The sequence below is a fragment of the Micromonas pusilla genome, assembly GCF_000151265.4.
Source record: "Micromonas pusilla CCMP1545 genomic scaffold MICPUCscaffold_15, whole genome shotgun sequence".
Taxonomy (NCBI): Eukaryota; Viridiplantae; Chlorophyta; class Mamiellophyceae; order Mamiellales; family Mamiellaceae; genus Micromonas; species Micromonas pusilla.
The window spans coordinates 591,680-614,956 of record NW_003315896.1 but is presented as its reverse complement, the minus strand read 5'-3'; the positions used below and the strand labels follow the sequence as shown (position 1 = coordinate 614,956).

The 23,277-nt window shown below is 67.7% G+C and overlaps 10 protein-coding genes across 10 annotated transcripts in view; 6 read left to right on the top strand and 4 right to left on the bottom strand.

Annotated features, from left to right (window-relative positions):
* Positions 1–5,796, top strand: part of FAP74 (flagellar associated protein FAP74) — a gene marked incomplete at its 5' end in the record, with an annotated part of 6,495 nt that extends 699 nt beyond the window's left edge. Inside the window, 2 exons of the mRNA XM_003063822.1 lie at positions 62–1,937; positions 2,808–5,796. Coding sequence (XP_003063868.1) covers positions 62–1,937; positions 2,808–5,689 — 4,758 coding nt within the window. The 3' untranslated portion in view covers positions 5,690–5,796. The remainder of the gene's footprint in view (positions 1–61; positions 1,938–2,807) is intronic.
* On the bottom strand, positions 5,756–7,067 carry MICPUCDRAFT_49754 (uncharacterized protein). The gene is made up of 2 exons (XM_003063661.1): positions 6,866–7,067; positions 5,756–6,520 (listed from the first exon to the last, which is right to left on the bottom strand). Exons 1-2 carry the CDS (start codon positions 7,034–7,036, stop codon positions 5,828–5,830), a joined length of 864 nt encoding a protein of 287 aa, XP_003063707.1. The 5' UTR covers positions 7,037–7,067; the 3' UTR covers positions 5,756–5,827.
* Positions 7,068–7,469: 402 nt separating this feature from the next.
* MICPUCDRAFT_11037 (uncharacterized protein) lies at positions 7,470–8,344 on the top strand (the record flags this gene model as incomplete). The annotated part of the gene is made up of 3 exons (XM_003063821.1): positions 7,470–7,588; positions 7,640–7,937; positions 8,171–8,344. Coding segments are annotated over 3 exons (591 nt in total), but the record flags the coding sequence as incomplete, so codon positions are not given.
* A 135-nt stretch (positions 8,345–8,479) lies between these two features.
* On the bottom strand, positions 8,480–9,666 carry MICPUCDRAFT_53623 (uncharacterized protein; the record flags this gene model as incomplete). Its single annotated transcript, XM_003063660.1, has 3 exons — positions 8,480–8,689; positions 8,909–9,240; positions 9,417–9,666. 3 exons carry the CDS (start codon positions 9,664–9,666, stop codon positions 8,480–8,482), a joined length of 792 nt encoding a protein of 263 aa, XP_003063706.1.
* Positions 9,667–9,822: 156 nt separating this feature from the next.
* On the bottom strand, positions 9,823–11,548 carry MICPUCDRAFT_36675 (uncharacterized protein; the record flags this gene model as incomplete). Its single annotated transcript, XM_003063659.1, has 2 exons — positions 9,823–10,431; positions 10,646–11,548. 2 exons carry the CDS (start codon positions 11,546–11,548, stop codon positions 9,823–9,825), a joined length of 1,512 nt encoding a protein of 503 aa, XP_003063705.1.
* Positions 11,549–11,748: 200 nt separating this feature from the next.
* Positions 11,749–12,788, top strand: MICPUCDRAFT_49753 (uncharacterized protein). The gene has a single exon (XM_003063820.1). It carries the CDS (start codon positions 11,920–11,922, stop codon positions 12,655–12,657), a length of 738 nt encoding a protein of 245 aa, XP_003063866.1. The 5' UTR covers positions 11,749–11,919; the 3' UTR covers positions 12,658–12,788.
* A 548-nt stretch (positions 12,789–13,336) lies between these two features.
* MICPUCDRAFT_22992 (uncharacterized protein) lies at positions 13,337–14,923 on the bottom strand (the record flags this gene model as incomplete). Its single annotated transcript, XM_003063658.1, has 2 exons — positions 13,337–14,444; positions 14,508–14,923. Coding segments are annotated over 2 exons (1,524 nt in total), but the record flags the coding sequence as incomplete, so codon positions are not given.
* Positions 14,924–15,737: 814 nt separating this feature from the next.
* MICPUCDRAFT_65926 (uncharacterized protein) lies at positions 15,738–17,742 on the top strand (the record flags this gene model as incomplete). The annotated part of the gene is made up of 1 exon (XM_003063819.1): positions 15,738–17,742. A coding segment is annotated over one exon (2,005 nt), but the record flags the coding sequence as incomplete, so codon positions are not given.
* Positions 17,743–18,512: 770 nt separating this feature from the next.
* Positions 18,513–19,280, top strand: MICPUCDRAFT_4429 (uncharacterized protein; the record flags this gene model as incomplete). Its single annotated transcript, XM_003063818.1, has 1 exon — positions 18,513–19,280. A coding segment is annotated over one exon (768 nt), but the record flags the coding sequence as incomplete, so codon positions are not given.
* A 334-nt stretch (positions 19,281–19,614) lies between these two features.
* On the top strand, positions 19,615–23,184 carry MICPUCDRAFT_36663 (uncharacterized protein; the record flags this gene model as incomplete). The annotated part of the gene is made up of 2 exons (XM_003063817.1): positions 19,615–21,081; positions 21,190–23,184. 2 exons carry the CDS (start codon positions 19,615–19,617, stop codon positions 22,540–22,542), a joined length of 2,820 nt encoding a protein of 939 aa, XP_003063863.1. The 3' UTR covers positions 22,543–23,184.
* Positions 23,185–23,277: the final 93 nt, after the last annotated feature.

The window sequence follows — 23,277 nt, the reverse complement described above, 5'->3', positions numbered from 1 at the left end:
CCGGGGACCCCCCCCCCCCCATCGCGACGATGCAGCCTCGGCGGGTCCCCCCCCCCCCCAGGAGGAGGAGGCAGCCTCGGCGGAGCGTTCACTCCTGGCGGCGGCGTCGAACGCGGAGGAGGGCGACGGCGAAGACCCGCGCTCCCCCGGCGCGGGCACCGAGCGCGGATCCACCGACGTGCCGATGACGCTCTCGCCGTCCTCGAACGCGGGGTCGAGCGCGAACGCGAACGCGAGCGCGAACGCGGTCGAGGAGGCGACGCGAGCCGCGGAGGAGCTGTACGAGTACGAGCGAGAGCAGGACGAGGACGCGGCGGCGGTGGACGACGACATCGACGCCGCGGTCGCCGCCGCGGGCGCGGAGATCGACGCCTTCCTGGCGGACGCCATGCCGTTCGAAGGCGACGACGACGACGACGACGCGGACGTCGACGACGACGACGTCTCGCCGACGCAGATCGCCGCGAAAGAGGCCGAAACGAATTCCGCGACGGAGCAGCACGCGCGCGCGAAGGCGGCGCTCGCGTCGCTCACCGAGCGTCTGCGGCGAGTGGACGACGAGCTGGGAGAGTTGGAAGGCGACCGCGACCGCGTCGTCGCCGCCGCGGAGGATTTGGGCGGCCTCGGCGTCGAGCCCGCGGAAGGCGCGGTCGACATGGGCCAAGCCCTCGACGCGACCATCTCGTCGCTGCCGAAGCGCAGGAACTTGACGCGCGAGGCGAGCGAGTTCGAGACGGAGATCGAGAAGCGACGCGCGGAATCGGAGCGGCTGAGACGCGACGTCGCCGTCGCGCGCGAGGAGCTCACCGAGGCGGAGAACAATCTCGCGCAGCTCGCGGCGCGGAGCGATCGCGTCGCCGCGCCGCGAGAGAAGCGAGACGCCGCGGAAGCCGCCGAGTCCGACGCGCGCGACGCCGCCGCGGTGCGCGCGTACGCCGCGAAGAAGCGCGACGCGGAGACGCGGCGCGCGGTGGCGGCGGAGATGGTGCGAGAGAAGGAGCGCGCCGTCGTCGCCGCCGCGAGGGCGTCGCGGCGGGACGCGTACCGCCGCCTGGGCGAGAAGCTTTCCGTCGCGCGCGCGCAGCTGGAGGTGTTTGAACGCATGAGAAATGCGCGTTACGAAGAGAAAGTGAACGGGTTGATCGAGCTGAAGGACGCCACGGACGCGGCGCTGAAGGGGGTGGCGCGATACGTCGGCGCGAAGCGCGCCGCGCACGAGGCGAGACGCGCGGCGCAGCGGCGCGAGGCGAAGGAGCTGCTCATCGCGGGCGAGAACCCGCACTTGGTGTTTCGAGCGAGGGAAGAGAACCACAGGCTGGCGGCGCAGCGGAAGCGGAACGCGAAGACGATCGAGACGAACCGAGCGGAGATTTCGCGCCGATTGGAGAGGGACGAGACGCGTTATCGCGAGAATTTGGAAATCAAGCGTCTGGCGCGCGAGAAGGACGAGAAGTTCAGCAGAGCGTACGGCGAGGCGAGCAAAGCGGCGAAGATACGCGCGTACATGCAGAACGCGGTCGGCGTGTCGGATCTGTTGGACCCGACCGGGACGGAGACGATCTATCCGTCCGACGTGTCGCGCGCGAAACCGCGAGGGTTCGGACTCGCGACGGGCGCGGGCGCGGACGCGGCGACGCGCGCGCGCGTCGCCGCGAGGCACCCGGACGCGAACCTCGACGCGAGCGGTCTCATGACGACTGAAGAGCGGTTCATGCTGCGGACGTTCCCGGACGGCGACGGCACCGGCGAGGTGTTCGATCGGACGCTGGGCGAGACGGGGGCGGATTGGCGCGCGTTCGCGACGACGCGCGACTTCTCTCCGGACGACGGCGACGGTTCGGATCCCGAGCCGGGAACGGAGGACCCGGACGTCGCGGAGTGGCGGCGGATACGGAAAGGCGTCGTCGCGCTCGAGAACGCGCGGCTGTACGCGAACGGTGCGTTCTATACACTGGTCCCCATACGACCGCGTTGGCGAGGTGGACGCCGATCCTTAAGGACTTTGCCTGGCGTCTCTCTCTGCCCACCCCTCGCTTTCAATCCCCGTCCTCGACGCCTTTCAACTCCAACTGACGCCTATGAACTCCACCCCGACATCGCTTTGTAGCGCGGGAAAACTTCGCGGACCCGGCGCGTCTGTACAAGCCGCAAAAGGTCTGCGGCCGCGAGTTCAGAGGCGACTCGTTCGAGTCCAACCCGCGCGTGATCGTCTTCCGCGACTTCGTCCCCGGGGAGACGTACAGGCAGCGCGTCTCGATGACGAACGTGTCGTACGGCAAGTGCGCGTTCAAGATCAAGCACCTCGACATGGACCCCGCGTTCGCGGGGTTTTTCGAGTTTGAATACGACTACCCCGGGAGGATACCCCCGGGGATGTCGCGCGGTGCGTCCTATACACTGGTCCCCATACGACCGCGTTGGCGTGGTGAACGCCGATACTTAAGGACTTTGCCCGGCGCATCTCTCCGCCCACCCCTCGGTTTCAATCCCCACCCTCGATGCCTTTCAGCTCCAACTGACGCCTTTCAACTCCACCCCGACGTCGCTTTGTATGGAACGACCCTCAGATGTCGTGATCGCGTTCGCGCCGACGGCGGCGACGTCGTTCGTCACGTCCATCCCGGTCGCGACGAGCACGGGACCGATTCACCTCCCCGTGGAGTGTCACCCGCGCGTCGCGGACGTGTTCACGACCACGCCGGTGATTGATTTCGACGAGGTTGTCGTCGGCGAGTGCGGGAGCTTGATCGGCGAGCTCGAAAACGCGGGCGGCGTGCCGACGCCGTTTAAGGTGCTTCCGGTTCGAGGACGACGGAGCCGGTACGCGGCGGAGAGCGACGCGCCGCCGCCGCCGAGCGAGCAGTTCGCGGTGCGCGTCAAGGGCGTCGGGAAGGCGGCGAAGGAGGGCGGGAAAGCGCTGCGCGAGGGCGTCGTCCCGGGGTTTGGCAAGGCGCTTCTCAGCGTGCGATTTTACCCGAAAGCGATCGGGGACGTCGAGGAAGAGATCGTCGTGAGGCTCGGCGAGCCGCTCAACCGCGACGTCGTGATGAGCGTCCGCGGCCGCGGCGGCGCGGTGCCCGTGCACTTGAACGGTCGCGACGTGTGCGACTTCAAGTCCATCGCGATCGGGTGCAGTTACAGGGACGCGATCGTCGTGTACAACGACGGCGGCGCGGCGGCCAAGTGCGTCGTGAAAATTCCAAAGGAGCTCAGAGGCATCGCGGAGGTCGTCCCGAACGACTTCGTCTTCGTCCAGGGCCGATCGCACGCGGTGTTCTCGCTCAAGATCACGCCCACCGACGACACGCTGGAGCGGTGCGCGAAGTGGCGAAGTGACGCGGGCGCGGGGCAGCTCGCGATTCCCATGCGCGTCGCCGTGCCAACGCAGTCTGCGCCCGTGCGATTCACGCTAAAGTGCGCGCCCACGGGGAGCGCGCTGCTGTTCGATCCGCCGCGGCTCGACTTCGGGCGCGTCCCCGCGGGGGAGACGTCCATCGTGCGTCTGAAGGTGACGAACTCCGGGGCGCTGTCGCAGCGCTTCGGCGTCGTCGGTCTGCCGAGCGACGTGACAGTGGAGCCCGGGAGCTTCGGGGAAATTTTGGGCGGCGAGACGGTGGTCCTCGACGTGCGATACTCGCCGATCGCGGCGGTGTATCCGCCGAAAGAGTTCGAGTTCACGCTCAAGTCGCTCCTCGGCGGCAAGACGTACACCGCGCCGTGCGTGGGCTCGTCGTACGACCCGCCGTTGACGTTTCCAGTGGGGAACGTGATCACGCTGCCGCCGACGGCGGAGCGCGAGCGCGTCGTCGGAAGCGTCGTCGTGAGAAACCGAGGGAAGCACGAGGAGACTTTCGAGGTGTTCACGCCGGAGGACGCGTCGGATGCGCTGCACGTGACGCCCCGGGTCGCGACGTTGCGGCCCGGGGAGGGGTGCCGCGTAGAGGTGGAGTACTGCCCGCCGGCGGGGTCGCTCGCGGGGAGGAGGAGGTTGAGAGAAGAGGAGGAGGAGGAAGAGGGCGGCGGCGACGCGGCGGCGGATGGCGACGCCGGCGAGGACGGCGCGGCGGCGGCGGATGGCGAGGCCGGCGAGGACGGCGCGGCGGCGGCGGATGGCGAGGCGGGCGAGGACGGCGCGGCGGCGTCCTCGCCCGCGCGTCCGAAGACGCCGCCGCGCCTGCGCGAACCTCGCCACGACGTTTGGCGCCTCCCGGTGTACGTGCGGGACAACTCCGAGCGCGCGGCGATGGACGCCGCGGACGCGGGCGCGCTCCCGAGCGCGTGGAAGTCGTCGCCGTCGCACGGCCACGGGGAACTCGTGCAACACGTGGAGGTGCGCGCCGTCACCCGCGCCTCCGCGGTTACGGTCGAAAACCTCCCGGAAGTCGACGACGCCGCGGAGCTGACGTACGTCATGGACTTCGAGCACACCGCGGTCGGGGACCGGAAGCTGATGCCGCTGATCCTCCGGAATCACAGCGAGAGCGACGTTTACGTCGGCAGCGACACGCCGTGGGGCGCGTTCACCGTCGTGAGCGCGTTTCGATCAGTCGCGCCCGGGTCGTCGGAGACGGTGTCCATGGAGTTCGCGCCCACCGAGGAGCTCGCGTACGAGGAAACGTTCACGGTGAAGACGTCCATGCGCGCGATCAGAGTCCTGCTCAAGGGGGTCGGGACGAGCCCGTTCTTGAGCGTGACGCCCGAGGACGTCGTCGACGTCGGCGACTGCGCGCCCGGGGAGACGTCGCGCGTCGCGATGACGGTGACGAACCCGACGGCGTTTCGGCAGCCCTTCGTCGTCGGCGTGCGCGACGTCTCGCACCCGGGCGCCACGAGCCGAGTGCCGTTCGTCGTCTCCCCCGGCGGCGGGCACCTCGACCCGGGCGCGAGCGCGGAGATCGACGTCAGCTTCGCGCCGGACCGCGCCGGGAGATACGGCGCGACGAGCCAGTTTACGGGGGTCATTTTTGTCGCCGTGCCGAGCCTCGCCGCGGAGACGACGCTGACGCTGCGCGCGCGGTGCTGGGACCGAGGCGCGTACCTCGTCGGCGTGGACGACGCCGCGGAGCTCGAGATGGTGGACGCGCGAGGCACCGGCGCGATCGGCGTCGCCGCGACGCGAGCGTTTCTGCCGCGCGACGGCGACGCGTTGCGCGCGCCGCCGCCGCCGCCGCGCGACGACGAGCGACTGACGTTGACGCTCGCGGGTCTCTGCCGCCCGGGCGAGTCCGTCGGTGGCGTCGTCCACGTCGGCGCGCTGAGGGGCGACGCGGGCGGGGAGTACGAGATCGAGGCGTTCGGCGACGACGCGATCACGCGCGGGTGGAGCGTGGACGCGCCCTCCGGCGCCGTCGCCGCCGGCGAGCGCGTCGCCGTCGCGTTTACGTTTGCGCCGCCGGAAAAGGTGCGGCCCGGGGATCTCGCGTGGTTCGGGCTGAAGGAGTGGGTGACGACGACGACGCGCGTGACGCTGAAGGGCGGCGATCCCGCGCACGAGGATGACGGGAAGGCGATCACGCTGACGTTGCGGTGCGAGCTCACACCGTGGAAGCCGGGGGAGAGGGAGGCGGTGGAGGCGGAGCGACGCGTGGCGGAGGAAGCCGCGGCGGCGGCGGAGGCGGAGGCGGCGGCGGCGGCGGCGGAGGGCGTCGAGGGCGGTTCCCCGCAGAAGAGCGAGGCGGCGGCGGAGTGAGCGGCGAGCGCCTGACTGGCCTGACTTCGCGCGGCAGGGCAGTAGAAACGCGGGCGCGCGCGCAGTAGTGGTGATATATCGATGTTACCGAACCAGCACCCTCTCTCTCTTCGCGAATTCCGTCGCGTCGAGTTCACATCACTTTTTGTCCTTGTGCTCCTTTTGCTCCGACAGATCCAACAACAGCGAGTCCGCGTTCAACATCACGCGGTTGTTGCTCTCGCTCATCGTCTGCGCGATCTCTCTCGCGGCCTCGATCCTCCTCAACGTGATGAACGCCGGGTTCGACGCGATCGCGTCTCCGATCATCTTCGCCGACTTCGCCTCGCCCTCCGCCCTGATCACCGCCGAACGCTTATCCTGCCTCGCCTTCTCGACGATAAACTTCGCGCGTTCCGCGTCCTGCTGCGCCACCTGCTTCGCCTCGATCGCGGCCGTGTACTCCCTCCCGAACGTCAGCGCCGTGATCGAGACGTCGTCGAGGATGATGTCAAACTGCTTCGCGCGCTCGATGAGTTTACTCCGGATGGACGCGCTCACCATCTCTCGTTGGGTGATGAGCTGACTCGCGTTGTACTGCGCGACGACGGACTTGAGCGTCTCGTGAATGATCGACGGGAGCACGCGCTCGTTGAAGTCCGTCCCGAGCCTGCGGTAGATCTCCGGGAGTTTCGTCGCGTCCGGTCGCGTGAGGACGCGCAGCGATATGTTCACCATCTGAAGATCTTTGCTGCCCGAGTTGCTCGTGACCTGATGCGCGCGCGCGCGGACGTCGTAGTTGATCGGCCGCTCGAACCACGGGATCATGAGGTGCGTGCCCTCTTGGTAGATCTGCGCGCGCGAGTTGGGGAGGGGGCGGGAGGGTCAGATCGAGAAGGTGGGTGGGTTTCACGCGCGCGGGGGGGCGATCGACCGCGCGTGGGGGGGCGGCGCGACGGACGCGGTTCCGGAAGATCTGGGAATTCGGCGCCGAATGAATTCCTCGGAATCGTCGCGCGCGACGGGACGCGCGGACGCGCGCCGTCGACGCGATCGCCTCCGCGCGCGTCCCGTCGCGGCATCTCGCGGCGCGCGCGAACCTCGAACGACGCCGCCATGCCGCGCGAAGGAGAGAGGCGTCCATCGCGGCGCGAAGGCGCGGCCGCCGCGCGATCCGATCCGCCGATCTCGTCGCACCTTTTGCTTCACGCCGGAGACGCGGTTGTACACGATCGCGCGGTGCCCGCCCTCGACGTTGAACAGGCCGTTGTACAGGCCGTAGACGCCGACGGAGCCGTACAGCGCGGTCTGCACGACGCCGGATATCACGCTCGCGCTCGGGAGCTTGACGTTCTTGAGGTTCTGCATCGTGGCAGAGGCGGAGACGTGCGACGCGCCGCGCGCAGTGATCGAATCGTGACGTCATTTGACGGAATGGCGGAAGCGCTCAGCGCGGAAAACGACCGCCCGCGCGTTCGTCGCGTCGTCAGTGATGTGGGCGCCGCGGCAGGGCGGGGAGAGCACGAGCTTCAAGTTCAACTTCGGCGGCGACGGCGGCGGCGAAGACGCGGACGACGACGCCGCCGCCGCCGCCGCCGCGCGCGCCCCCGCCGCGGACGTCGTCCGCGGCGTCGTCGTGGACGCGGCCGACGTGCCGCACCCCGCGCCCGGATGGATCAGAGAGGACGTGCGCGTCGAGCTCGGACGCGACGGCGAGTGCGCGACGTTCATCAAGGGCGCGAGCAGCGGAACGGCGGCGGCGCTGAAGCTCCGTGGCGCGCGCGAGGACGTCGCGGACGCGGACGTCGTCAAGGGGAAGTACGAGGGCGGGTTCAAGCTGTGGGAGTGCGCAGTCGACCTCGTGCGATTTATCATGACGCTCCCTGAGGAGGAGGAGGAAGACGACGCGTCCGCGTCCGCGTCCGCGTCCGCGTCGCCGTCGCTCTCGCTCTCGCTTCTCCGCGGCGCGAGCGTGCTAGAGCTCGGGTGCGGGCACGGCCTCCCCGCGATCGCGGCCGCGACGCGCGGCGCAAAGCGCGTCGTCTTCGCGGACTACAACCCGGAGGTGCTGTCGTCGTTGACGATTCCTAACGTCCGCGCCAACTTCGCACAGCTGTATGATGCGGCGAATGCGGCGGCGGCGCCTCCGCCGTCCACGTCGTTCGTCGGCGGCGACTGGTCCGACCTCCCTCGCTTCGTGCCGCGCGCGTCCGCGGACGTCGTCCTCGCCGCGGAGACGATCTACGCGCCGGAGTCGTACGACGCGCACGTCGCCGCGTTGACGCACGCGATGAAGGCGCGTTCGCATTCACACTGGTCCCCATACGACCGCGTTCGCGTTGTGAACGCCGTTCCTTAGGGACTGTATCTCCCGACGGTCGTCTCTCTCCGTCCAGGGTCCCTCGGTTTCAATCCCGACACGCCGCGACGCCTTTCAACTCCTCCGACTGACGCCCTTCGACGCCACCCCCACGTCGCTTCCTACGGGTAATCACCCCGAAGCCGCCCGACGGCGTCGCGTTGATCGCGGCGAAATCGCACTACTTCGGCGTCGGCGGCGGCACCGCGCTGTTTAAGACCGCGTGCGAGAAGACCGGGGTGTTCGCGGTGAGGACCGCGCGCGAGTTCAGCGACGGCGCGTCGAACGTGCGCGAGATTTTGGTGGTGACGTTCAAGCGATGACGAACGAGAGGCGACGGCGCGTAGCACTCTTAGTTGTAGCGTACAGTACGTGTACACGTAGTCGATGATAAATACGATTAGCGAGGCGAAATGCTAGCATTACAAAAACCGTTCCTCCTCGACGCGACGTCAGAACGGCACGGAGCGCTGCTGCCTTTCCCGGTCCGCGAGTATCCTCGCCGCGTCGTCGCCGGTCACGCGCTTCACCCCCGGGAGGTAGTTCCTCCCCCCCATGCACTGTCCTTCCGTCCTCGGACAGTACGCGTCCAAGAACTTCAAGATGGCCATCCTCCGGTGCGAAAACGACGCCTGCTTCGCGTACGACATCTCTCCGAACGTCTGCGGGTCGAAGCGACCGACGTCGTCGGGGCGGGCGGGCGGCGTTCGGGGGCGCGTCAGACGGAGTCGCGAGGCGTCGAGGAGGACGAGCGTTTAAAGCGGCGAGGGACCCTGGGCGGAGAGAAACGCAAGTGAAGTCCTTAAGGATCGGGGTTCACCACGCCGACGCGGTCGTACGGGGACCGGTGTGGGAACCGGCGGGCGTTAGAATGAACGCACCTGGTCGTACCCCGCGGGCGTGAACACCGAGTTCCACGACGCCTTGCCGTGCATCACGCTCCCGCGCGGCGGCCCGCTGATGCACCCGACGAGCTCGCCGACGAACGTCCGCGCGTTCTTGATGGATTCCTCCCAGTGGAACCTCCCGCCGCGGAGGTCGATCGCCGCGAGCGTGCACGTGACGAGGCACGAGCGGTCTTCGTATCGCGAGCACAGGTTCCACAGCCCCTCCGGTCCGACGCGCTCGAGCATGGACTTGCAGTAGGGTCCGGGGAAGCCGTTCAGGCACTGCAGCGCGAGGCCGACGTCCTCGGTGACGAGGAAGTCCGCGCCTGGGAGGGAGGGACGGACGACGGGACCGGAGGGGTGTCGCGTCGGTCGGCGAGAGAGAGGAGGCAGGGCGAGACATGATTTGAACGGCGACGACGAGCGAACGGCACCGTCGAGACGACGCGCGCCGACGCGAGCGGCGACCACCGCGGACGCGAGGGAGGCGAAGCGCGCGCACCCTCGAGGACTTCCCGCCCGCGTCCGGTCTCGTGGAAGATCTTCACCGCCTCCTTCACCTTCCTCGTCGCGATCTCAACCTGCGAGCCCTGCACCTCGACCGGGTCCGCGTCCACGCGCTGGATCTCGACCCATCGAAGCTTGTCCACGTCCGCGCCGAGCGTGTTGTACTCGTCGATGACGCACTTCGCCTCCGCGAACTTCCCGTGGTTCCCGGTGCAGTACAGGATCTTGAACGGCTTGTCCGCCATGACGGCGCGCGCGCGAGAGTGGCGGACGGCGCGGCGAGCGAGCACTCTGTTCATCAGTCGCGTGATGGAATCGCAAACGACGTCAGATTTTTCATAAGAAACGTATGACGGAAGCGCTCACGGTGACGACGACGACGACGCGACGACTCGACTCGACTAGCACAGCGACTCCGGATCGACGTCCGTCTCCTCGCGACTCGCGAGATCCTTCACTCGCACTTTCCCTTCCGCCCACTCCTTCTCCCCCAGCAGCACGACCCTCGCGGCGCCGCTCCGCTCCGCGTGCTTGAACACCCACTTCGGCTTCTTCCCGTCCTCGATCACCAAATCCACCCGCCGCCCCGCCTTTCGAAGCCTCGCCGCGATCGCCATCGCCGCCGGCCGCAGCGCCGCGGTCATCGGATACACGAGGTCGTCCACGCACCCGGTCTTCAGCGACTCGGGAAGCAAGCCGCGGTCGTTCACGAGCTCCATGATGACCGCGTCGCCGAACCCGAACCCGACCATCGATCGGTCCTCGCCGCCGAGCGCGCCGAGAAGTTTGTCGTACCGACCGCCGCCGCAGATCGCTCGCAGCTCCCCGGCGCGGTCGAACCCCTCGAACACGACGCCGGTGTAGTACGACAACCCTCGGACGACGGACGCGTCGAAGACGAGCCAGTCCGCGTACCCGTACGCCTCCGCGTGCGAGAAGAGCGTCGTGAGATCCTTCACCGCGTCGGCGTCGGCGCCGAGCAACGCGGCCAGGTCGTCGATGGTTTTCATCTGAGAGTAATTGTCCATACGAGCGATGATATCGGGGTGGAGTCGAAAGGCGTCAGAAGCGGAGTTGAAAGGCGTCGAGATGGGCGTGTCGGGATTGAAACCGAGGGACCCTGGGCGGAGAGAGACGAACGCCGGGAGAGAAAGTCCTCAAGGAATGAAGTTCACGACGCGAACGCGGTCGTACGGGAACCAGTGCGAATGAATCAGAACGCACCTCCATCGCCGCGAGGATGCCGTCGATGGCGTCCTCCGTCACGCCCAACCCGGCGAGCTCCTCCACGATCTTCTCGCGCGGGAGCTTCTCGATCTTGTCCACGACGACGCAGACGGGCGCGAACGACGCCTCCGGGACGTCGTACCGCGTCAGCACGGCTTGGAGCACCTTCCTCGACGACACCTTGAGGCCGACGTCCGCGGACGTGATGCCGAGCCGCGTGAAAAACTCCACGATCGCCGCGAGGAGCTCCGCCTCCGCCTCCACGCCGTCGACGCCGACGATGTCCATGTTCCACTGGTAGTGCTCGCGCCTTCGCCCGCGCGTCATGCGCTCGTACCGCCAGCACTGACCGATCGCGAACCACTTGGCGGGGAGCGCGAGCGATTTCCCCTGCTGCAAGATGAGCCGCGCGAAGCTCGGCGTGAGCTCCGGTCGAAGCGCGACGCGCCGGTTGCCCTTGTCCTCGAAGTTGTACAGCTGCGTCGTGATCTCCTCGCCCGCCTTGCGGACGTACAGCTCCTCGGTCTCGAGCACGGGCGCGTCCCACTCCTCGAACCCGAACGTCCGCGCGACGTCGCGAAAGTGGCCGAACAGCCAGTTCCGCACGCGCATCTCCTCGGGGGCGAAGTCGCGCGTCCCCTTGGGCGGCTGCAGGTCGATCATCTTCTTCCGCGCGCCGTCCGACGACGCGCGGTCCGGGGACGTCGTCGTCGTCGAGCGGCCGCCGCCCGCGGACGCCGCCGCCGGCCCCGCGCGGATTTGCGACGTGCTGAAAAGTCGGCGGCGCGCGAGCGACGGCGACGACGACGGCGACGACGGCGACGACGGCGCGACGCGCGCGGCGGACGCGGCGCGGCGCGCGCTGAGGAGCGAGCGGAGCGTCGTCGGCGCGCGCAGCATCGCCCTCGGATGCGCGGTGAGCATCCTGCCTGGGGGTGAGGGGGCTGCGCGGAGGCAATGGGTGGGGGGGGGGGCGACGTCACGGCCGCTGTCGTCATCCTCATCAGCCTTATCGTTTACCCGCGGGCGCGATCGCGTCCGCGTCAGAAAAAAGTTACCCCGCGCGGCATCGCGCGCGCCATTCGCACGCACGACGCGCACGCCGACGCCTCGCCCGTCGCGCACGCCACGCCAAACGCTCTAACGCGCACGCATCGCATCGCTCGCCGCGCGCGCTCGCTCGCCGCGACCTCGAACACCCCAGCCCGGCGCCAGATCCGGACTGTTCAAACCGCGTCGCGAACGCGTCGGTTGTTAATATAAATATCCCGATGAACGCCGCGCTGCTCTCCTCCGCGCGCGCGCTGACGACGCCGCGCGCGCTCCGCGGACGCTCGCTCGCGTCGACGCGCGTTTCGTCCGTCCGCGCGTCAGGAGCGCGCGCGATGGCGGCACCCGCGAAGGGCACGAAGGTGATCGTCCAAGGCAGGCACCTCGAGATCACCGAGGCGATCCGCGACTACTGCGAGCAGAAGATCAACAAGGCGGTCTCGCACTTCGACATGCACGACGTCCGCGAGGTGGACGTCACGTGCAGCGCGCGCTCGGAGAAGCAGCAGGGCGGGGATCTGCAGATGACCCAGGTCACCGTCTACACGCGCAACGGCGTCGTGCGCTCCGAGGAGGAGGCGGACAACCTCTACGCGTCCATCGACGCCGTGAGCGACAAGATCGAGCGCAAGCTGCGAAAGATCAAAGAGAAGAAGAACAGCAAGAAGGCGGGGAAGACGAAGGCGAACCCGAAGGCGCAGACCGCGGACATCGTCGCCGCCGCCGCGGAGGCGGATGAAGCGCGCGCGGATGAGATCGAGTTCGAGGAAACCGTGGGGGTCAAGTACATGGCGGTGAAGACCTCCACGGCGATGGAGGCTGCCGAGGAGATGGAGTCCTTGGGTCACGTGTTCTACGCGTTCAAGAACAAAGCGAACGGCGGGGAAGTGAACGTGGTGTACAAGCGCGACGCGGGCGGGTACGCCGTGCTCGTGCCCGTGGACATGGACGAAAACTAAACTGAACCGAGCGGAGGATCGGCTTCGATTCGGTCGGTCGCGCGCCCCGCGCGAGACGCGAGCGTGAGACCTCCGTCTGTCGTGTGTTCATCATACTGTATTGCGAATATCACACCACTACCGAGTTCGTTCGCGTCAGACGTCAGACGTATCGAAACAGCTCCCCCAACCGCGTGATCGGCTCCCCCTCGTGTCCGACCCGGACGACCGTCGACGACGTCGACGCCCCCGGCGACCGCGGCGGCGACGCGCACGTCACCCTCTTCTCGTCCGCATCCGTCGCGTCCACCCAGATCGCCGCCGTCTTCGACCCGAAGAGACACCCCGACCCTCTGCCGTCCGCCGCGCCGAGCCAGTTCCCGTGCACGACGACCGTCGTCCCCCCCGCCGCGGGCCCGTAATCCGGCTCGATGGACGCGATCTCCGCCTGCTTACACGTCGCGCTCAACTCGTCCGCCCAGTCCGGGAGCGGACAGAAGAACGGGTTCTGCCCGAGGTTGACTACGCGGTCGTGGTAATCCGCGGGACGGTCGTGCCGCGCGGGCAGACGCGGGATCGCGCCCTCGCCGCCCTCGCCGTCGTCTAGCGTCTCGTCCCACAGCGTGTCCGGCAGGCGGCCGGTGAGCTTGTTGTGCGACAGGTCGCTCTCGCGTAGGCAGGGGTGCGTCGCGAGCCACGGCGGGACGGACCCGGTCAGCTGGTTCTGGTCGAGCTTGAGCTTGCGGAGCAGCGGGAGAGACTCGAGCGACGGCGGAATCGCGCCGACGAGCGCGTTCATCGAGAGCGTCAGCTCCGCGAGCTCCGTCGCGTTCGCGAGCGCGCTCGGGATCTCGCCGACGAGCGCGTTTTGCGAGAGGTCTAAGCGCGCCAGGGCTTCGCCGTCGCCGAGCTCGGGGGGGATTCCGCCGACGAGTCTGTTCCCTTGCAGTTGCAGCGACGCGAGCTTCGGCATCGATCCGAACTGGCTCGGGATCGTCCCCGCGATGGCGTTGAAGTGCGCGTGGAATTCCACCAAGTGCTTCGCCTCGAGCAGCGCGGCGGTCGGCAGAGGGCCGGTGAGTCGGTTCCCTTCCAGATAGAGGTGCTTCAGGAGCGGCAGGTTCGTGAGGTACGCGTCTGGGATCGGGCCCTCGAACGCGTTTTGATGCATGATCACCGCGCGCAGCGTCGGAATCTTCGGAAGTATCGACGGCAGCTTCCCCTCGAACTTGTTCCGAGAGAGGTCCAGGTACTCCAGCTTCGAGAGGCGCTCGAACGAGCTCGGGAGCTCGCCCTCGAGCTCGTTCGAGCCCAGGTCCAAGGTTTCGAGCTCGGTCAGCTCCGCGATCGCGCGCGGGACGTCGCCTTCGAACGCGTTTTGACCCAGCCGGAGATGTTTCAACTTCTTCAGACGCGTGATCGCCTCCGGCACCGGCCCGGAGAGCTTGTTCTGCGACAGGTCCAGGAGCCGCAAGTTCTCGCACTGAACGATCGACTCCGGGACCTCGCCGGCGAGCCCCGTGTTCGAGAGCGTGAGCTCCTCGAGGTTTTTCAGCTCGCCGATCCAGGATGGAAATTTTCCCTTGACGTCGTTGTTTCCGCGGAGCGACAGCCGCGTGAGCGACTTCATCCCCGCCCACTCGCTCGGTATCTTGCCGGACAGCTTGTTCTTCACCTCTAACCCGCTCTCGCCGAGGTACAGAACCTCCAGCGATTTCATCTTCCCCATGCTCTTCGGCAGCGACCCGCTCAGGTCGTTCGCGCTCAGGTCTAAGTGACGCAAGTTCGTCAGCCGTCCCATCTTGTTACTGAGGTGCCCGGAGATTCGATTAGACGACAACACGAGCGACTGGAGCTTCGTCATCCCGTACAGCTCGTCCGGTATCTTCCCGCTGAATAAGTTATCGCTCAGGTCCAAGTACACGAGCTCGTCGAGCTTCGCGAGCGCGGTGAGGTTAAACTGTCCCATGCACGCGACGTTGTTCAGATTCATCCACAGCTCCGTGACTCGGCCGCCGTGACACACGACGCCGTGCCAGCCGTTCGCGCACGGCTCTCCGACGCCCCAATTCTGCTGCACGCTCCACCGAAGCCCGTTGCACTGCTCGTAAAACTCCTCGAGCGCTCTCTTATCCGAGGACGTCGGCACGAGCGCGTACCCCTCGTCCGTCGCCGCGGGTAAAATCTGCACCGTGCCGTCGTCGGTCCACCGCCTCGGTCGATGCTCCGGGCGACCGACGCCGACGCCGCCGCCCCACGCGTGCCTCCACGTGTCGCCCCATCGCATCGCCTTCCCGGTCTGCGGGTTGACGTACGCCGTGGCCTCTTTCTTGAGCTGCTCCATCATCTCCACCGCGGCCTTATCGACGAACGTGCTCTCGTCCATCGCCTTGCGCGGGAGGGTCGCGACGCCGCCGCCGCCGGTTTCGGTTTCGGTTTTTTTTTCCAACGAAGACGCCTTCTTCGACGCCGCCGCCGCCGCCGCCGCGTCGCCGCCGCCCGAGGACGCGACTACGCCGTCGCCGCCGCCGACCGCGGGCATCTCCGCGGCGTACGAGGACGCGTCGTCGTCGTCGTCGTCGTCGTAATCGATCGCGCGCCGCGACTTCGCTTTGCCGCCGCGGCTTCCCGAGAGCATCGCTTTGATCTTTCGATTCGTCTCGTTCGGCTTCCTCGGCGGCCGCGCGTTCGCGGCGATGCGCGCCGGGAGCTGGTACCGGAGGAAGTACTCCTCGTACTTCTTCAAGTTCCTCTCCTGGGTGGACGACGACGACGACGACGACGACGACGAAGACGCCGCCGCCGCGCACGCGCCCTCGCTCGCGTCGCACGTCGCGTCGGCGTCGGCGTCGCGCGCGTCGAACATCGATCCTCCGTCGAGCGACGACGGAGGCTCGACGTCGTCCGCCTGCCAGATCCCGTCGCTCAGCAGCCCCGCGGCCGCGGGGCCGCCGGGTGCGAGCTCCTTGAGCGCGCGCTCCGCGGCGATGAGGTGCGGCGGGAGCTTAGGCTGCGGGGACGACGACGGATGGGGGGGGTGAGATCGCGACGAACGATCGTTCGATGGATCCATCGATCGGCGGGAAACAAACAACGCGACGATGAATTCCCGCGCCGCGTCCGCGCGCGCGCACCTTCGAGTACAGCCGCGGTCTCGGCCGCGGCCCGAACGCGTCCGCGGGCGCGGCGACGTGCAGAAGGACCGCGACGCATATCGCCGAGAGCCAACCGAGGCGCGGCATCGTGGGCGCGTCGTGCTGCTCGACGGGACTGTGGCGACGAGGCCGCGGGGCGGCGGTGTTCTTTCACGCCAGCGCCATGCGCGAGTTCGAAAACGACAGCCGGCGCGCGAAATCTGGGCACCCTCAGAGATCTGCCGCACACCGCCCCCGAGACCTCTCGCGTCATCACGACGCGACGCGCGCGGGACGCGGAGGCGTCTCGACGCGCGGGCGGGCGCGATGTATAAGTTCTTCAAGCCGGACGGGAAGTCCAAGCCCGGGGGCGGCGGAGGGTCGGGGAGACGCCGCGTCGAGATCGAGGCGGACGACGACGGCTGGAGAACGACCCCGCGCGAGGCCGACGCCGCGCCGCCGCCGGAGAGGTGGACGGACGACCGCCCGCGCAAGGACTCGAGCGAGGCCAGACAAGACTGGTCCGGCGACGCGCGCTTCCGCGAGCTCCGCGACCGCGACGGCGGAAGACGTCGCGGCGCGGAGGACGAGACCGTGATGCCGTCGAGCGATCGCTTCGGCGACGAAATGACGAACGTCGTCTTCAAGCGCGCGCGAAGCCACGGAAAGTGCCTCGCGAAGCCGCAAATGCCGACGCGCGGGAACGGCATACCCATGGGAGGCGTCGTCGTGCACTTCCCCGCGGGCTTGACCCCGCACGTCCCGCAGAAGATCACGATGAGCAAGGTGATCGCGGCGCTGCAAAAGCGACAAAACGCGCTCGTGGAGTCGCCCACGGGGACGGGCAAGTCGCTCAGCCTCCTGTGCAGCGCGCTCGCGTGGCAAGAGGCGAAGAAGCGCGAGGTCGCGGAGGAGAACGAGCGCGTCCGCGAGAGGAACACGACGCGGATGAACGCGTATCAAGACGCGCTGCTCGCGTGGACCCGCGGGGAGGAACCGCCCGCGCCCGCGCCCGCCGGCACAGCTGGCGCCGACGCCGACACAGCTGGCGCCGGCGCGCCGCTCGAGCCCGTCGCGAGCGCGGACCTCCAACAGAAGATGGAGACGTCCGCGCACGTGAAGAACGAAGACGGCGTCGTCGCGCCGGCGAGGCGCGGGGGCGGGGGCGGGGGCGGGGTTGAGGACGAGCCCGGCGCGGGTGGCGGCGAAGAAGAAGAGGAAGAAGAAGAAGAAAAAGACGTTTCCGCGCCCGGCGCCGCCGTCAAACGCGAACGCGTCGACGGGTTCGCCCTCGCGTGCGGCTCCCCCGACGTCTCCGTGCACGTGCTGAGGGAAGAAGACGCGCCCGCGATCGAGAGCGACCACTTCGAGCGGTTTCGCATGGGCTCGGCGGCGAAGATCGAGCGTCGCGAGGAGGGCGCGTCGGTCGAGTTGAAACCGGAGTTGAAACCGGAGTTGAAACCGGAGTTGAAACCGGAGGCGCTCCTCTCCGCGGGCCACGGGACGTTCCCGCCTCTGAAACAGCCCGGTCAGAGAGGCCCGATGCCCGCGCGACCGGAGATCGAACCGCTGAAGGCGACGCCGAAGATATACCTGTGCTCGAGGACGCACTCGCAGCTGCACCAGCTCGTGAAGGAGCTGAAGCGCACGCCGTACCGACCGCGATACACGATTCTCGGCTCGCGTCGGCAGTATTGCCCCATACGTAAAACCGACGAAGAGTGCATGGAGCTCACAAAGGATAAAGCGCGGCGCCCGGACGGGACGCAGTGCTCGCACTACAACAACCACACGAACCTCACGAAGGAGCTCGTAGACGCGGAGATCTGGGACATGGAAGATCTCGCGGAGGCGGTGGATCACCACGCGGCGTGCGCGTTCTTCACGATGAAAAAACTCCACGAAGACGCCGAGCTGGTGTTGTGTCCGTACAACTACATCTTCGACGCGAACATCCGCGACGCGATGGGGATAGAGCTCGGCAACGCCGCGGTGGTCATCGACGAGGGGCACAACGTCGAGGACGTGTGTCGAGAGGGCGCGTCCAAGGAGATTCCGCTGTCGGAGATGGAGAAGGCGGTGACGGAGCTCGAATTCGTCGGAAAAAAATTCGAATTCGAGGCGAGCGCGGCGCAGCGGCTGATCAATCCGCTCGCGGGATGGCTCAAGCGCGAGCTCACCGCGGCGCGCGACGCGGCGAACCGCGCGGGCCGGAGCTACTTTAACGACTTCAACGGCCCCGTGAAGGCGGCGCCGGGCGACCGGATATGGAAAGGCCCGGACGCGGCGGCGGCGATTTGCGCCGGAGAAGCGCTCGGTCCTTCCCCCGCGTTGATCCGCCGCATGCGCGCGGAGTACCCCGCGATGTACGCCACGGACCGAGACGCCGCGGAAGCGCACGTCCGCGCGCTGCTGCGCGACGCGCAGACCGCGACGAGCTACGACGGCGCGCTGATGAAGAACGTCAACGAGAGCGCGCACAAGTACGGCGCCGGCAGCGTCGCGCTCGTCAACGCGATCGCGGCGTCTCTGACGACGACGCTCGACAACGCGAGGGACTTCGCCGCGTGCGCGTGCGCGGACATCGACAACCCGGGGTCGGGCGTGAACAACAACAACTCGCGGTTTAAACCCAGGCCCGGCCTCGCGCTGTGGTGCCTGCGTCCCGCGGTCGCGTTTCGATCCGTCGCTCGCGAGGCGTTGTGCGTCATCCTCACGTCCGGGACGCTGTCGCCGGTGGACAGCTTGGAGTCCGAGCTCGGCGTGGAGTTCCCGGTGAAGGTGGAGGCGCCGCACATCGTCCCTCGACGACAGCTGCACGTGGAGGCGTCCGACGCGCTCGGGGACTTCACGCGCAAGACGCAAGAGTCGGACAAGATGCCCGGGAACTTGGGATCGCTGCTTCTGAAGTACGTCAAGGTGACCCCGGGCGGCGTGCTCGTGTTTCTTCCAAAGTATTCGCTCATCCAACGCGTGATCGACGAGTGGGCGCACACGGGGATGCTGGAAGAGCTCGAGAAGCACAAGCGCGTCGTGTACGAAGAACCCGGCGCGGAGACGCTCGCACCGACGATGGAGACGTTCAAGGACGCGATCGAGTCCGGTCGCGGCGGCGTGTTCCTCGCCGTGTACCGCGGGAAAGTCAGCGAGGGGTTGGATTTTAAAGACGCCAACGCGCGCGCCGTGTTCTGCGTCGGGATCCCTTTCCCGTCCCTCGGCGACGTCAAGGTGAAGCTCAAGCGCGAGTACAACAATCACGTGGAGAGCAAGAAACAAGGCCTGATGTCCGGCGGGGAGTGGTACACGCACCAGGCGTTTCGGGCGTATAACCAGGCGTTGGGCCGGTGCGTTCGGCATCAGTTCGATTACGCGTGCATCTTTCTCGTGGACGCTCGGTTTTGCATGCACGACGAGGCGTCGCACAACAAGCGGATGGTGAGCAAGTGGATGCGTAACCTGGTGACGCACTACTCGCAGTCCAGAGAGAGCGTCGGGACGGTCAGAGAGTTTTTCGATCGGCTGAAGAGCGACCCGCCGGGGCCGAAGCCGGTGCCGACGCCTCCGAAGGCGGAGCCGGCGGCGGCGTTTGCGATCGACTCCTCCGCGGAGTGAGCGGGCGGGGGTGGGCCCCACGGGGGGTGAGAGGGGGGAGAGTGTACGAGTAGAGCGAAGAGGCGAAATGCCCGCCGCGCGTTGAGGTAGACGTGTGCCTCGTAACGAACGAACGATGACAGTTATCGACGACGACGAGCGACGAAAACGCGACGAGCTGACGCTACTTGACGATCGCGATCGCTCTAAAATCGCAGCCTCGGAATTCGTTCGCGCTCAGAACCGCGGGCGGATGGCGGATGTGGACCCCGCGGCCGAGGCGGCCGCGGCCGCCGAGGGCGCCGCGGGCCCTCCGCGGGACGTCTTCACCTCCCCCGACTTCAACGCCGTCGACTTCATCAACCGCCTGTTCCCCGACGAGACGCACCTCGGCGGAGTGGACCCGCTCATCGCGAAATTGAGGCTGCGCGTGCGGAGGGTAGACGACGAGATCTTGAGCGCGGTGAGGTCGCAGAGCACCGGCGGCGCGCGCGCGAAGGCGGACCTCGAGAACGCGCAGTGCGCGATCGCGGAGCTCAACGCGCGGATCGCGGAGATCAAGGCGAAAGCGACGCAAAGCGAGGTCATGGTCCAGGAGACGTGCCAGGACATCAAAAAGCTCGACTACGCGAAGCGGCACCTCACGGGAACGATCACCGCGCTTCGACGCCTCAGCATGCTCGTCGGCGCGCTCGAACAGCTCGAACAGATGGCGATGCGCCGCCAGTACCGCGACAGCGCGAACCTCCTCGAGGCGGTCAACCAGCTCGCGACGCACTTCGAGGGATACAACGACATCCCTAAAGTCGCGTCGCTGCAGAAGAAACACGCCGACGTCCGCGGCTCGCTGCGATCGCACGTCATCGAAGACTTCCACACGACGTGGCAGCCCACGGTGATCGAGCGCGACCCGGGCGCGGCGCCGCGCCTCGCGGACGCGTGCCTCGTCGTCGACGCGCTGGAGCCGTACGTCAGAGAGGAGCTCATAGGCAACATCACGAACAAAGAGATGCTCAACTACGCGACGACGTTCGACGGGTCGTACGGCGACCACGACGCGAAGCTCGAGTCCACGGAGCGACGCTACGCGTGGATCAAGCGCAACCTGAAACAGAAGGAGGAGATGTGGGGGGTGTTTCCGGAGCGATGGAAAGTCCCGCAGCTCCTGTGCATGTCGCTGTGTAAGCTCACGCGGACGAATCTCGCGCTGTTGTTGGACGACGACGCCGGCGCGACGGAGGTGCCGGCGTTGCTGCAGGCGTTGCATCGAACGATCGAGTTCGAGCGGGACCTCGACGAGTACTTCGGCGTCGGGAAGGACGGCGGCGGAGGCGGAGGCGGCGGCGGCGCCAACGACGGTGGTAACGCCGGCGACGAGAGCGTTCATGACGACGACGACGACGACGCGTACGACGGCGAGGACGGCGCGAGCGCCGGGGAGGTCCGCGCCAAGTACGAGGCCCGTCGCAAGGCGAAGGAAATCTCCGAACAACGCGGCGGTCGAGCGCTGCCGATGGACTCCGCCGCCGCGGCGGTCGCCAAGGCGAGCTTCCGCGGCGTCATAAGCACGTGCTTCGAGGACCACATGGGAGCGTACGTCGAGCTCGAGGAGCGCCAGCTGTTGGAGTTCGTCGACCAACTCGTCGCGGAGGAGACGTGGGGGAAGCGCACGCCGAAGGAGAAGAGCATCCTGCACAACATCAACAACCAGACGAGGTCGGTGTCGTTGGGCGGCGCCGCCGCGGGCGAGGTCCTCGCGTCCGCGGGGCAGGTGTTCATCAACATCAAGAAGGTGTTCAAGCGGTGCTCGAACTTGACGCGCGGGAAGCCGCTGCTCGCGTTGCACGGGGTGTTCTCGCGGGTGTTACGGAAATACGCGGCGGGGTTACGCGCGCGCGCGGAGGCGGCTGGGAAAATTTTAAACGACGTGAAGAAACATCCATCCGGGAGCGCGGGGCCCGACGGCGACGACGCGCTCGTGGACGAGGTCAAGTGCCTGTGCCTCATCGTCAACACCGCGGAGTACTGCAACGAGACCGTGGGCCCGCTCGCGGAGAGCATGCGACGGATGCTGGACGGCGCGCAGCTGAAAGAGGCGGTGGACGCGAGCGACGCCGAGGACGAATTCGCCGGCTGCGTCGGCGGCGCGTTGACGACGATGACGCTCGGCATCGAGGCTCGCGCCGAGCTCGCGAGCGGGATCGCCAAGGTGAACTGGTCCGCGCTCGAGATGGTGGGCGACCAGAGTCCGTACGTGGACGCTCTAACGCGCGCGCTCGCGGCGTTCGTCCCGACGGTGAAGGCGACGGTGAGCGCGAATTACTTTCGATTCTTTTGCGAGAAGCTCGCCGGCGGCGTCGCGCCCAAGCTGTACCGCGCGACGTTCAAGTGCAAGCGCTTCTCGGACGCGGGCGCGCAGCAGTTCCTGCTGGATCTCCACGCGGTGAAGACGATCCTGATCGACCTTCCGACGACGCAGTCCGCGGACTACGAGGAGGACCTCTCCGGGCGGACGGAGAAGCCGACCTACGTCGTGCCCCCGGCGTACGGAAGAGCGGTGACGCGAGAGATGGGGAAGTGCGAGGCGCTCGTCAAAGTCATCCTCTCCCCGCACGAGGGGTTGGGGGACACGTACAGGGCGCTGCTTCCGGACGGGACCCCCGGGGACTTCCGCGCGGTGTGCGAGCTGAAAGGGATGAAGAAGGCGGACGTTTCCGCCGCGACGGAGGCGACGTTCGGTCGCGCGGGCGCGCAGGCCAATTTGGTCGCGGCGGGCGCGGTGGCGTCTTCGTCGTCATTCGCGGGCGGCGGCGGCGCGTCGGCGTCCGCGAGTAGTTTCGGGCACCACGCGCGCGGGAGCTCCGGGGGGAGCGGAAGCGGCGGTGGCGGAGGGTTCGGCGGCGGCGGCGGCGCGACCGGGTTCGGCGGCGGCGGCGGCGGCGGCGGCGGCGGCGGGCATCACGCGAGGACCAACTCTGGCGGCTCCGGCGCGGGGAATAAATTCGGCGCGATGTTTAAGGGCCTCTCCGGCGGCGGCAGCGGAAGCAGTCTGAACCAGATGATGGACCGAGCGAAGGACATGACGCAGAAGGCCGCGGTCGGGATGAAGGAGATGGGCGAGAAGGCCGCGGACGGGACGAGGAAGCTCATGCAGGACTCCTCTGGGACGCCGAGGCGATAGGACGTACGGTGGTGGTTTCGATTCATTCGTTCGACTTCCACGAGTTAATAGAGTTAACATCGACGCCGCTCGCCATCCCCCCGCCTCCTCCCCGCTACTCACTCGGCCATCGCGGACGGCTTCGTCATCCCGCGCCCCATCAGCCCTAACTTCTTCTTCCCGACGCGCTTACCGTCCGTCTTCTCGTCCCTCGGCGCGCTCTGCCGGATGCACATCGCGCGCACGTTCGCCTCCGCCCTGGACACCTCCGCGAGCGCCTGCGCTCGGCTCTGCGAGCGCAGCTTCATCGTCGTCCGCCCGAGCGGCCTCCTCGTCGCGCCGTCGTCCTCGTCCTCGAGGTCGTCGTCGTCGTCGCTCGAGGAGCTCGTCGCGTCGTCCGAGTCGTCCTCCAGCGCGGGCTTCCTCCCGACTCGGACGTTGTCGAACGCCGCGCGCTCTTCGAACAGCGCGTTCGACACGAACGGCAGCGGGGAGGGCTCGCCGTCGTCGCGCGACGCCGCCGCGTCGTCGTCCGCCGCGCGATGCCGCCGCGCGTACTTCTTCAGCGCGAGTATCGGGCTCATGACAGGGCTCGCGGCGGCGGCGTCGTCGCCCTCCACGCATATCAACAGCGCCGGCGCGGCGACAGGGGACGGGTCCGCCATCGCGCGGAGTCGGAGTGGTGGACGATGTCATGTCACGTCGCGCAACGGACGACTTTTTGCAGATGGTATGGATTTATAATGATGACAACAA